At 42.2% G+C, this 14,005-nt stretch overlaps 1 protein-coding gene across 1 annotated transcript in view; it reads left to right on the forward strand.

Moving 5' to 3' along the window:
* The first annotated feature begins 1,848 nt into the window (after positions 1-1,848).
* Positions 1,849-14,005, forward strand: part of SLC6A19 (solute carrier family 6 member 19) — a 32,550-nt gene continuing 20,393 nt past the window's right edge. Inside the window, exons 1-2 of the mRNA XM_009899578.2 lie at positions 1,849-2,050; positions 13,275-13,415. Coding sequence (XP_009897880.2) covers positions 1,849-2,050; positions 13,275-13,415 — 343 coding nt within the window. The remainder of the gene's footprint in view (positions 2,051-13,274; positions 13,416-14,005) is intronic.

The raw sequence follows: 14,005 nt of genomic DNA on the forward strand, positions 1-14,005 counted from the left end.
TGGAGTCACCGTCCCTGGAGGTGTTCAAGAGGAGATTGGACGTGGCACTTGGTGCCATGGTCTCATCATGAGGTCTGTGGTGACAGGTTGGACTTGATGATCTTTGAGGTCTCTTCTGACCTTGGTGTTACTGTGGTAAGCAAAGATTTAGGTAAAGGTATAATGATAATAGTAAGCTGTGCTGAAAGCAGAAGTGGTGGTTTAAGAGGAGATTACAAATGCACTTCCTCAAGGATCAATTTAGGAACAGCCTTCTGTCATTCTTTCACTGATAAATAAGGACAGTAACACTTTAGTGGAATACTCATAACACAAGTATTGTGAATGCTGAAAAAGTATCATTCAGGAAGGAGTGAGAAGCTCAATGTACTGGAGAAGCACAAACAGGGTGAAATTTCAAGTATGGTTTTGATAACTCAGTAAAAGAAGTTCTGCTACAAAATAGCAAATCTTTAGCTGGAACTGCCCCCCAAAAAAGAAGAAAGGTGTCAATCCAAGTGGTTAATTTGGAGGCTCCTCATCCACAGAGCTAACAGGTTCATGAAAAAGGCAGACTGATAGAGATATTTCAAGTCAAGTTAGTGGGATATTCAGAGATATTTCAAGTCAAGTGTTGCCCACTTTTTTTGTGTGTTTTAATTGCTATTCAAAATGATAATGAACAGCCTTCTTGGGATATAAGGGGACTGAAATTCTAGGTCAGCCTCCTAGAGATAGGAAGTACAAAGAAAAAAAAGATTAAAAAGCTAATCAACTTGGTAAGGTTGCACAGGGATGCTGTGATGTGTTCACCTGCTTTGGCGGGGGCTAGACTTAAAAGACCTGGTTTAGTCCTTTGTTTTGACCACCCGGTGTAATTGTGCGTAATGAACCTGTAGGGCTTAGCCAATGAAATTCTTTCTTACAACATGTACTGTGTTAGATTTCATGTATGGTGTTCAGTGGCAAGTATTTGCCTTTTGATAATGCTGAGGTACACACTGAGGTGCACACAGTCTTGTTATAACTGTACTGAAATAAGGAGGATGTGAGTAATAGCTGTGATATTACTCACTTTTTCATTTTTTGACCAGTGTATATAGGGTCATTGAAAAGGCAAAGGGACCTTTGATTTCAAGCCCTTTCACAAGACGTTATGCTCTTCAGACCTTGTTCTATAATGACAGAGGCATCAGGGTAAGCAGATTTCAGTTATGATTTTAAAGGTCAGATTTTATAAGCCCTTCCGTTCCTCATCCTTTTTGTCGGAGCGTTAAGTACGGGAAGATTTCTCACAGAGAAGGCAGAACATGTTCTGGTAATTTATCAAGAAACATAAAGTTTTGTAAGCATGCACTATAGGAAACTGAACCTAATGGTGATTCACAAGCTGTTTGCCTTTCTGATAAAAAAAAAAAAGAATAGTATGAACCTTCTATATTCATTCTGAAGCTAGTGGAAACTTTTTAGTCCATATTTGCTAGGGCTCTATATGTATTTATTCCAGTGAGTTTAAACAGGGGGGTGGTAAGGGGTGTTTCATAACCTTATAGGCGATTATAGTTTACAGCCAAATTATCTCCTGAATTACATTAGCTGAAATCAATGTGTTCTGCTAGATGAACTGACTGTTCCATAAAACCTTGGCAGATAAAGCATTAATAAGTGTCAGAGCTGACTTGGTTGATTGAATGATTTGCTGACGCTTCTTTTTACCAGAAGCCTGCACTTTCTCGTTTGGTGCCAAAGGTTTGCTATATATAGCTGAAGACAGCAAATAGATGTTCTCTTTTTGCACAGATTTCTAGCTAGCTGCCTGTCTCGTTACCTCCTCACTGGGGCAGAGTTTCCAGCCAGGAAATTTAAACTATGGTGAAGCTACAGTTGCCCAATCCTGGCCTGGAGGACAGGATACCTTCCCATGAAGAACTTGAGGTCCTTGAGAAAGAAGAGGCAGACTCCAGACCAAAATGGGATAACAAGGCTCAGTATATGCTGACATGCGTCGGGTTTTGTGTGGGCTTAGGAAATGTGTGGCGTTTCCCATATCTCTGTCAGAGCCACGGAGGAGGTATGTCTCTAATATATCTTGAATAACTTAACTTTGGTCATAACTCTGGCTAGATTTAATCTCTCTTTTGGGAAACAAGTAATGGAGTATATCTAGAACTGATCAGAACCTGTAAGAACAGCGATGTTCCTCTCTAGAATACAGTCTAAAGGAGAAAGTTATTATAGAGGGGGTTGTCAACACCCACTGAAGTCATGTTAGTGATGGAAGAAAAGGAAGGGACTGCTTTTATTTCAGGGCACAGGACTGTTATTTTGCATGCATGCACATATATAATGTGTATTTTGAAATATTAAAACATGGGAGTGTAGCCCTGATCATGATCCCAGATCATCTTTTCATAACAGCATTTTCATTGGTTTTAGGCTCATGTGCATCAGCTGTAGCATTAGTGTGTGTTTAATTAATGACAGGAGTAACAGAATGGAAGTAGTTAAAGATAAGATTATGTTTTCAGCAGTTAGTGTTATTAACTAATTTTAAATTCAAATGTAGGCTATATAATTTACTGTTCCTCCTTAGGGTTCGGGTTAGGATTGAATGATCATGGAAAAATTTTTGTTTCACTGTTTTGTTGTTTGTTTTTAGGAATGATCTTGAGCTGAACCATTGCTCCAATATCATATGGCAACAGAAATGTCTCATTTTCTGACAGTTTTCTGCCTACTCTCAAGTTATTAACTGCATTTCACTCTGATTCATCTGTAAAAAGTGTTTATTCCTTTGTGATGTTTAACCCTGAATGTAATTTTTTTGTCTGAAAGAATGATATTTCAGGGTAATTTTCATTAAATATATGCAATGAGATGTTTAAAAATTGCTCTTCTGAGTTAGAGTAGGGATCAAGGAGGGCTGTATGGGGAGTTGCTGGTGCAAACAGATGACCCAGTTGTCAGAAGAGATGCTTTTAACATTAAGAGTTTTCTAACATGGGCTGATGTGCAAGTGCAGTGCAAACTGAAGGTTATTTGTGTCACAGCCAACACACGCCCCAAAACCTCCTTTCCATGTGTGACAATTTTAATTTGATAAAGTGGGTGGATATCTCCAATATTCATGGTATTCTGGCTTCTCAGGTTCTTCTGCTGGATCTCAGAAAGTGGGCATGACCCGTTTCCCAGGGCTGATTTTCTGAATGATGTCAGTGAAGGTTTATGAATTGCTTCTGTGTGTCTGTCAGTGCTGTGTTTTAGTTTATCCTTTGCATCAATTATTTTTCTTTCTTGTAATTCTGTGGCTTGTCCTTGCTCAGTATCACTAACAACAGTTATCCACAAGTTCTTGCTTTCCTAGGACTTTCTCACTCATATTTGAGGTGGAAGTTGAAAGGCAGCACATAGCAAGGAAATCATGTAGCTGGCTCTGGGCATAGGGCTACAGCATAGGTATGTGTCCCTGTCGCTAGACTTGCTGCTTTCTCTATCAGTTCTGCTTAACACCAAATGCTGTGACTCATACCAATAGGTAATTATGAGCATCAGTGCTTTCCTATGGATTCCTAGAAAGGACTCCTTAACTTCAACACACGTGAGAGTGGAGAGCTGTTGTGCAATCCTTCCTTCTTCCCTGCTACATGGTGCACCTCAGCCTCTTCTGGCAGGTCTAAATCTGACTCCTACCACCACTGCCATCCCTTCATTACAGCACGTGTTCTCCAACTTCTCCCTTCAATTAGAAAGAAAAAAAGTGCCTCTGTAGAAGATTAGGAGAGAACTGCAGTCTTCTTTCAAGTTAACTAACACAAAGAAAGCATGCATCACACTCATGAATGCACTAAGGAAGCTCCATCCCATAGCCTTTCCAGTGCCTTTGCTGTGGATGGTGTTTGGATTCCAACTTCATGTCTTCAAGATATTGCTTCACCTGATCTTGGATGCAGAGCAGCAGAAATCCCTGCTGCTGCTGTCTTACACTGGAGATGGGGATCATGCTGCTCCTCAGTTTATTTCTGGCATGATTATTTTAGAGAGTCCTAAAGCTCACTTTGGATCTGATGGTGTATTATTGGCTGTGCATTAGAAGATAGGAAAAAATGCAGCTATTTATCATAGAGTACGTATCTACAGAGGATGGGAAAAAGTTCTATGTGATCCCACAATTAGAGACTTTCTCATAAATTACAATAGAATAGAATAGAGTAGGATAGGATAGGATAGGATAGGATAGGATAGGATAGGATAGGATAGGATAGGATAGGATAGGATAGGATAGGTTAGGATAGGATAGAATAGAATAGAATAGAATAGAATAGAATAGAATAGAATAGACCAAGTTGGAAGAGACCTTCAAGATCATCGTGTCCAACCTATCATCCAACATCACCTAATCAACTAAACCATGGAACCAAGCATCCTGTCAAGCCTTTCCCTGAACACCTCCAGTGATGGCGACCCCACCACCTCCCTGGGCAGCCCATTCCAATGGGCAATCACTCTCTCTGTGTAAAACTTTCTCCTAACCTCCAGCCTAAACCTCCCCTGACGCAGCCTGAGACTGTGTCCTCTTGTTCTGGTACTGGTTGCCTGGGAGAAGAGACCAAAAAGTGCATGCAGAGTCAAGGTTGCACACATTACCTCACAAAAAGAGTTTCTAGTTTCTGAGGGTTGTGTTTGCTGCCTTCTTTGGTTTTGAAATATGAGTTATATGGATATGAATGTTTGGAGTCATTTAGCATGGGTGAGGCAGCAAAGGTGCAGTACTTCAGCAGTGACACTTACAAATGAGGCTGGATGTCCATCTACTTTGTGTTTATACATCTTATGTCCTTTGTGATGCATAAATGAACCATAGAGAGGTGTAAAATTTACCCCTTATATTCTGACTTCAGAGAAGATGGATTGTTTTATTCTCTGCAAGTTGACTGTAGCAGCAGCAGTTTGGAGTGCTGAGTTTATAGATAACTCTTATTTGCATGTGTTTGAATGTAAATCTAGAATGATTTGAGGGCTGCTTCTTCCTAAACACAATACTGTAATAGTGTTTTAACCCTGCAGTGTTAAAACTAGTGTTTGTATACTAGTGTTTTAACACTGTATACAAAAGGAATGCTTACATAATTTCCTTACCTTTGTTTTCAGAGATTCCAAGTTTGTGGGTTTTTTAAAATGGAATATTTACCCCAGTCACATTTGGTAAAGCACCTTTTATCTTTTTCATGTCTTAAAAGATGTAAAATACACCATTACCACAGGACAACTGGATTTCAATATATCTATACAATGTAAAAAGCTATGGTGTTTGCCTTTCACCAGCCTAATGAGATTGAAACTTCCTTTCATTTGATAGCTCTCTCTGGCATCGTACACAGCTTTTGTTTGATCTTTATTGGGCAACATGTCATTTAACCCACTGTTAAACATTTTTGTTTCATCCCTGATGAGTGTAATAAAAAAAAAAAAAAAAGGAGGATGTATATTTAATGTTTAAACCATTGATTAAAAAAAAGAAATGTCTTTAAGACTACAGGTCACAGTAAACCTTGCCACTGGGTACGCACAGTGAATGAAGTGACAGTGATGACATCAGCACTTCCTAGCTGAGAATGGTGCCCTCATTACTGTTGAGCTCTGAAAATTTGATAGTATGGAAAAACATCCCCAGCTGAAGTTTATGGGGAATTATGTGAAAGCAATAGTACTTTTTCAATTTGACAATTATTTTTTTCAATAGAAACTCTTAGAGTAAAGAGAGATTGGTAGCTCTATGAGGAGAGGCTCAGGGAGCGGGGGTTGCTTAGCCTGGAGAAGAGGAGGCTCAGGGGAGACCTTATTGCTGTCTACAACTACCTGAAGGGAGGTTGTGGATGGGTGGGAGTTGGTCTCTTCTCACAGGCAACCAGCCCCAGAACAAGAGGACACAGTCTCAAGCTGCACCAGGGGAGGTTTAGGCTGGATGGTAGGAAGAAATTCTTCACAGAGAGAGAGACTGCCCATTGGAATGGGCTGCCCAGGGAGGTGGTGGAGTCGTCATCACTGGAGGTGTTTAGGAAGAGATTCGATGGGGTGCTTGTTGCCATGATTTAGTTGATTAGATAGTGTTGGATGATGGGTTGGATTTGATGATCTTGAAGGTCTCTTCCAACCTGGTTAATTCTGTTCTGTTCTGTTCTATTCTATTCTATTCTATTCTATTCTATTCTATTCAGATGTTCAAACCAATTATGTGTTCTGAAATACAGTGCTGAAACAGGATGAGAATTCAATCTCTCACCTGTATGGATTTCAGACTGGAAGATTACTCACTGTTTGTACACATCTCTACAACATTTATTTTCAGATTATTGGTTTATTTGTTAGGTTCATAACATGTGACAGCTTAAAAAAGCATTGATGTTATATTTTTTTCTTTAATACATATACATGCATAGAATAAACCAGGTTGGAAGAGACCTTCAAGATCATCGCGTCCAACCCATCAACATGCTCCATATAACAACTTTGTAGAGTTATTATCACTTTTTTTTCACTTCCCCACCCCCTCCCCCATTAAAACTTTTTCAGAAAGGCTGGGGAGAAATTGAGAGAAATGGAAATACAGCAGAGGTAGATTTCTGAGCTGGTTATCAGAACTGAACCCTGGAAAGAAAAGAACCTGAGAAAGAGGGGAAAAAAGTGGCATACATAATTGAGAACTATCATTTTATTTCTCTTGAAAATATAGGGATATGTCTACCACTAAATATAGGTAGGTTTACTTAGTTTTCCAGTTCTGACATGGCACAGCTTACATTTTTAATTCATCAGAGATATCATACTATACATAGTTCCTGTTCAAGTCAGAGGTGTTTTAGTTGTATCTGTTTGCACAAGGATATAGACTCTGAACTGCAGCAAATGCACATACCATTCATTTCATAGCTGTGGTAGCAGAAGGGGTGGAGGGAAACCCGCCTTCTCCAGGTGTGAAATTTATTTTCAAGTGATTCCAAGGTAGTGAGGAAGCTGTGGAGCTCTGAGAACACGGATGGGCAGCACACCTGTTTCAGGTGATAGGTGGCTCTACAAAGGGCGTCCTCTGCCCTTTTTGTGGCAGCGTAAGGAAGGTCATGGAATCTCTGTTATCTGACTGCTCTGTCAAAGATGAGTCGTGCTTAAAAAAGACTTCTTTTATAGCTTAACAAAGATACCTCAGTAAGCATCTAGAGACCTTGGCAAATCCCCTAGAGTTGACAGAGCACTTGTGGCATGCTCACTACAGAAGTTAGTTCAGTTCTGAGAATCTTGCAGCAAGTTCTGAGAATCTTGCAGCAGATTCTGAGAATCTTGCAGCAACTCTCTGCAGGGAGAGTTATGATGTGGGGACTGTGCTGTTGCTGAATCTCTGTCTTGGAGGGTGAGGCATGATTGCTACCCAGACTGCTAGATCTGTCTTGCAAGATTGTCTTGAGTATCAGGAAAATGAAGTCCAAACCAAAAAATTAATCAGCCTGCTTTCTATTGACAGTGAAAAGCTGAGAATACCTTTAAATGCATTCCAAAGGAAATTCCCGTAATGATTCATAGCAATCAGCCTGACCTTCTCCCTCTTCTGATAACAGAGCTTGTAACTACTAAAAATAAATGTTTTCTTGATAAGTGTGATAAGAAACAAGTGCACTTCCTTATGCAACAAGATCTTTGACTGCTGGAAGAATTTCTAATCAAGTCCTCAAACAATCTTACTATGACCTGGTGAAAAAAAACAAACAAACAACAAATAACAACAAAAAAGAAACCACAAAACCAAACCAAACCAAATCAAACCAACCAACCAACCACAAAAAAATCCCCAAACTGCCATGTTAGGGACAAAGATGGCTAAGCAATGCACCTGTGCAGAACTGCCAGTCCATTCTTAAGTTTCAAGAGGTGATCTAAAAATCATTACAAGGTGACTTTCAGGATGACAAGGACTTATCCTGAGTGGAAATGTGAGGTATTTGGATAATGTAGCTGTACAGATCCATCTTTTGGACTTAATTAGGGGACACAGTCTCAAGCTGCGCCAGGGGAGGTTTAGACTCGAGGTGAGGAAAAAGTTCTTCACTGAGCGAGTCATTTGTCATTGGAATGGGCTGCCCAGGGAGGTGGTGGAGTCGCCGTCCCTGGAGGTGTTCAAGGGGAGATTGGACATGGCACTTGGTGCCCTGGTCTAGTTGTGAGGTCTGTTGGAACAGGTTGGACTTGATGATCCTTGGAGTCTCTTCCAACCTTAGTTACTGTCATACTGTGATACTGTGATAATTACTACCATTGCTGAAGAAGGGCTATACAAGAGAGAAATGAGATTACAGTACAGCAAGAGACCTATCCAGCATCCAAAAGGGGAGGTAACAAGATAAGATACAGATAGAGAAGCCATACAAATGTTGTAGAGTCAGGTTTCAGACTCTTAGGAAGTGTCTTGAGCTTAAAATAGAATGCTCTGCAACTAAAAATTGCTGATATAAACACACTTATCTTGTGCTTATCTAATCTTATCTTTATGAGAGCTGTGGAGTGCCTTTAAGAAACCACAAAGTTGCAGACCTCCAGGAGGTCCAAAGTGTCCAGGAGGTGGATCAGGAAGCGTATTTCATTCCCATATGTCCTGCATCCTTATCAAACTGGCTGCAGAATCAGTTTTCTTCCCTATTCCCCCCCTCTTTCCTTCCAGGAAGATGCACAGGCTGTAATCTCTTGCAGGGGAGGCCTGGCATTAGCCTTGGCACCTGTCCTGGACCAGCCTAATTGGGTCCTGGAGCTTCACAGCTGAATTTTTGCTGTGTCATAATAGTGTGGTATGAGAGGTGGAGTGGGAGAAGGGCATGAAGGCTTGGGTTTGTTGGCCTGGTTTAAAGGGAGGTATGTGTGAAGCTTTGGGTTAATGTGCTTCCGTGTTAAGCCCAGACTGTGGATTTTGTGCATTTTACATGTTTTGCACTGCTTTGCATGGTAGGTTTCAGTTGTGAATAGCATTTCTATTTAAACTTTCCTATCCAATCGCTCCTGTGACTGTTTTTCTTTTGCCCCTTTTGGAAGAGGTAAAAGAGCAATCTGTCTTGCTCTAAAGTAAGACAAGAACTCCTGAACAGAGTGTGCCATCCTGCCATGGGGTCGAAGTACAGGACTTGTTTCTGTCTGTTTGCAGCTCCATTTCACAGTATCACAGTACACTAGAGGTTGGAAGGGACCTCAAGATATCACAGAATCACAGAATCACCAAGGTTGGAAGAGACCTCAAAGATCATCAAGTCCAACCTGTCACCACAGACCAGATCATCCAGTCCAACCCCCCTGATATAGCAGGATCACTTAGGGTAGTCTACACAGGAACACATCCAGGTTGGCTTTAAAAGTCTCCAGAGAAGGAGACTCCACAGCCTCCCTGGGCAGCCTGTTCCAGTGCTCTGTCACTCTCACTGGAAAGAAGTTTCTCCTCATGTTGAGGTGAAATCTGCTATGTTCAAGTTTGTATCCATTGTTTCTTGTCTTATTACTGTGTACCACCAAAAAGTGATTGGCCCCCTCCACTTGACACCCACCCCCCAGATATTTATACACAGCAGGTCTCTGTCTTTCTTGAATTGTGGAGCCCAAAACTGGATGCAGTATTACAGGTATGGTCTCACCAGGGCAGAGTAGAGAGGTAGAGTAACTTCCCCAGACCTGCTGGCCACACTTTTCTTGATGCACCCCAGGATCCCCTTGGCCCTTTTAGCCACAAGGTCACATTGCTGTCCCATGCTGTCCACCGGCGCTCCAAGGTCTTTCTCTGTGGAGCTGCTTTCCAGCAGCGCAATACCTAATCTGTACTGGTGCCTGCTGTTGTTCCTCCCAAGGTGCAGGACTCTGCACTTGTCCTTATTGAACTTGATAAGGTTTGCCTTCACCCAGCACTCAGCCTGTCCAGATCTCATTGGATGGCAACACAGCCTGACAGGTGTTAGCTACCCCCCCAGTTTTGTATCATCAGGGAACTTGCTGAGGGTACTCTCAATTGCCTTAGCCAGGTCGTTGATAAAGACACTGAACAAAACTTGACCCAGTGCTGATCCATGGGGACCACCACTGGCCACAGGCCTCCAAGTTGGCTCTGTGCCACTGATCACAACCCTCTGAGCTCTGTTGCTGAGACAGTTTGCAATGCACCTCATGGACCAACCATCTATGCCACATTTTCTGAGCTTTCCTATGAGGATGTTATGTGAAACAGCATCAAAAGCCTTTCTGAAGTCAGGGTATGAGACATCCACTGCTCTTCCCTCATGTACCCATTTGGTCATGGTTTCATAGAAAGTTATCAGATTAGTTCAGGCAGGATCTCCCCTTGGTAAATCCATGTTGGCTAAACCAACTCCAGGCCTGAAATGCTGCCACCATTACCACGCCTCTCTGCATCGCCCATTACCCATGACACAGCTAAAATTTGGCTTGGGATATCCAGGCCCCAGCATTGCCAAGGCTGAACCAAGCCTCACCCCCTAACAAAGAGATAACAGACTGAGCATCCTCCAGGGAGCAGAGAGGGAGGGAGAAAAGGGCCAAAGCCTGACTCTGCAGCCAGTTTTATAGAGATGCAGGCATTCTGGGAATGAAATAACAAAAATTACACTTTCCCGTCCACCTCCTGCACCCTCTGGACCACCTGGGGGTCCTCTCTAAGGTTTCTTAGAATGGAATGGAATGGAATGGAATGGAATGGAATGGAATGGAATGGAATGGAATGGAATAGAATAGAATAGAATAGAATAGAATAGAATAGAATAGAATAGAATAGACCAGGTTGGAAGAGACCTTCAAGATCATCAAGTCCAACCCATCATTCAGCACCACCTAATCAACTAAACCATGGCACCAAGCACCCTATCAAGTCTCCTCGTGAACACCTCCAATGATGGTGACTCCACCACCTCCCCGGGCAGCCCACTCCAATGGGCAATCACTCTCTCTGTGTAAAACTTCCTCCTAACCTCCAGCCTAAACCTCCCCTGGTGCAGCCTGAGACTGTGTCTTCTTGTTCTGGTGCTGGTTGCACCAACTTCGTTGCCCTTCTCTGGACACATGCCAGCAAGTCAGCATCCTTCCTAAACTGAGGGGCCCAGAACTGGACACAGTACTCGAGGTGTGGCCTGTCCAGTGCAGTGTACAGGGGCACAATGACCTCCCTGCTCCTGCTGGCCACACTGTTCCTGATGCAGGCCAGGATGCCATTGGCCCTCTTAGCTGCCTGGGCACTCTGCAGGCTCATGTTCAGCCTAAAAGCATGTTCAGCCTTAAAGGCACCCAGCCTCAAACCACAACACAGGCTTTGCTGAAGTCTGAGAATACAAGGTCTATACAGCTACCTTGGCAATTGGCTTTAACCAAAAAATATGTTTTCTGGTGCATCAGTGAGTAGTCATTCAACATGATGGTCAGCATTTTGAATAGCAGTTTCTGTATCCAAAACTACTGCCTTTGATTAGTAAATCTTTAAAATGTCCATGAAAGACAGATGAGTAACTGGCATTTCTTAAATTCCACATCTAAGTGCTGGGTTCTGCACATTGGCCACGGCAACCCCATGCAGTGTTACAGGCTGGGGACAGAGTGGCTGGAGAGTGACCAGGCAGAAAGGGACCTGGGGGTACTGGTTGATAGTAGGCTAAACAAGAGCCAGCACTGTGCCCAGGTGGCCAAGAAGGCCAATGGCATCCTGGCCTGCATCAGAAATAGCGTGGCCAGCAGGAGCAGGGAGGTCATTCTGCTCTGTACTCAGCACTGGTCAGGCCCTTGAGCAGAAATGCAGCAGTTCAGCTCTTCCTAAAGGCATTCAACTGTCTGGGATTCAAAACTATAGTTTCCATTCTTCCAATTTCCTCTTTCACTTTTATCTTAATTTTCATTGCATACATGAGGAAGAAGTCAGCAAATACTCAAACCTGAACTGTTCATATAACTGTTATCTTTATGTTTTTTTCATGTACTTATATACTTCACTCCCCATGATGACAAAGGTAAAGACTTTTTGTAATGATAGATAACCATAATTCTAATGCAATTTTCAAGCATCTGTCTCTGTGTTTTGGTATCCTACTGGAGAGTTTTGGTTTTTTCTCCATGTTAGAGGTACACTTTACTCAGGAAAAAAGAATTAAAAGCCAAAATGTCCTGTGCTAACCATGTTTGTCACAACTGAAAACATTTGAGCCCTGAACTTCAGATGTCTTCTACTCCGATGTTCCTGGGAAGTTATTGGTTATTTTATTTAATAGGGTCCTGCCTAATGTTTCTAGGGATCTTGCTTGGCTCATTCAGCTGCTTCATGTAATTGTCAAGGATGTTGACTTGCTGGAAGGAGTCCAGAGATGGGCAATGAAGTTGGTGAAGGGCTTGGAACACAGCCCTGTGAGGAGAGACTGAGGGACCTGGGGTTGCTTAGCCTGGAGAAAAGGAGACTCAGGGGTGACCTTATTGCTCTCTACAACTACCTGAAGGGAGGTTGTAGACAGGCAGAGGTTGGTCTCTTCTCCCAGGCAACCAACACCAGAACAGGAGGACACAGTCTCAGGCTGCACCTGGGGAGGTTTAGGCTGGATGTTAGGAAGAAGTTCTATACAGAGAGAGTGATTGCCCATTGGAATGGGCTGCCCAGGGAGGTGGTGGAGTCACCATCATTGGAGGTGTTCAGGAGGAGACTTGATAGGGTGCTTGGTGCCATGGTTTAGTTGATTAGGTGGGTTGGATTGGTTGATGGGTTGGATGCAATGGTCTTGAAGGTCTCTTCCAACCTGGTCTATTCTATTCCATTCCATTCCATTCCATTCCGTTCCATTCCATTCTATTCTATTCTATTCTATTTTCTGTTCTGTTCTATTCTATTCTATTCTATTCTATTCTATTCTATTCTATTCTATTCTATTCTATTCCAAAATCCACAATCTTTTGTGGACAAAAAGAAATTCATTCCAAGAAGGTAACTATCTTTCCTCCACTTGCAATCCAGAGGTGGCTTCTTCTAAGTTTAACCTTGGGAGTACATAATTTGTGTTTATGTTTGTCACATGGAAAGAATAAGAACTTGAAACCACTCGCATGATGAGGTCCCCTGCTTGGGCAACCAGGAAAAAGGAACAGGAGGATCTAGAACTTCAGGAACTGGAGAAGGGTTTCCACAAATGTGCTTGCAATTCCTTGCTCTTTCAAAAGCCCTCAAAACTGAAGTTTGTGCTTTATTGTAGTACTTCACTGATGAGAAATATTTTTCTGTCCTTTATCATTTTCAGGAGCCTTCATGATCCCTTTCTTGATTTTGCTAGTCCTGGAGGGTATCCCCCTGCTTCATCTTGAGTTTGCCATCGGGCAAAGGCTGAGGAAAGGCAGTGTGGGTGTCTGGAGCTCTATCCACCCTACCTTGAAAGGGGTTGGTAAGTCCAAAGAAGATATAAAAAGCTACCCAAGAAAGCACAAATCTCTGAACTGACAATATTAAGAGCAGATCTTCAAGATCTTGTTCTGATGTGTCACAGAGATTCCAGGGTCTATTCCCTTTCCCTTCTCACTAACTCTCAATTGTTGGGTTGCACTAATCTTGATAAGGCACTACAACAGTTTTGGGTCCACGTGCCCAGGGACTATGTGTCTGGTTAAAACCTTTCTCTAATTTGAAACATAGAGCTTCATAGATATTTTCTGTATTGTTAATGTTGGCTGGTTTGACCATAAAGATGAACATTTAAATGTGCCAAAAACTTGTTCTGTATCTGTTCTGCAGATAAGCCAGCTGAATGTTTCCCTAAGCTGGTCTACCAGACTTCAGCTCCATATATCACTTTCTTACAACTGAGAGAGGTACCATGCTAAAAGCCATAGAAACAGGGTTTTTTTATCAGAGAATACTTCACATCTATATTAGACCTCTGAGTATGCAAGCACTCTATTTGTCAGTGTAGTAAAAGTACCATGATGCACCCAGCATTAGAAACTTCGTAGCTGCATCATTACACAGGCAGTATAG

Source organism: Dryobates pubescens, chromosome 9 (assembly GCF_014839835.1).
Source record: "Dryobates pubescens isolate bDryPub1 chromosome 9, bDryPub1.pri, whole genome shotgun sequence".
In the NCBI taxonomy this organism is placed as follows: Eukaryota; Metazoa; Chordata; class Aves; order Piciformes; family Picidae; genus Dryobates; species Dryobates pubescens.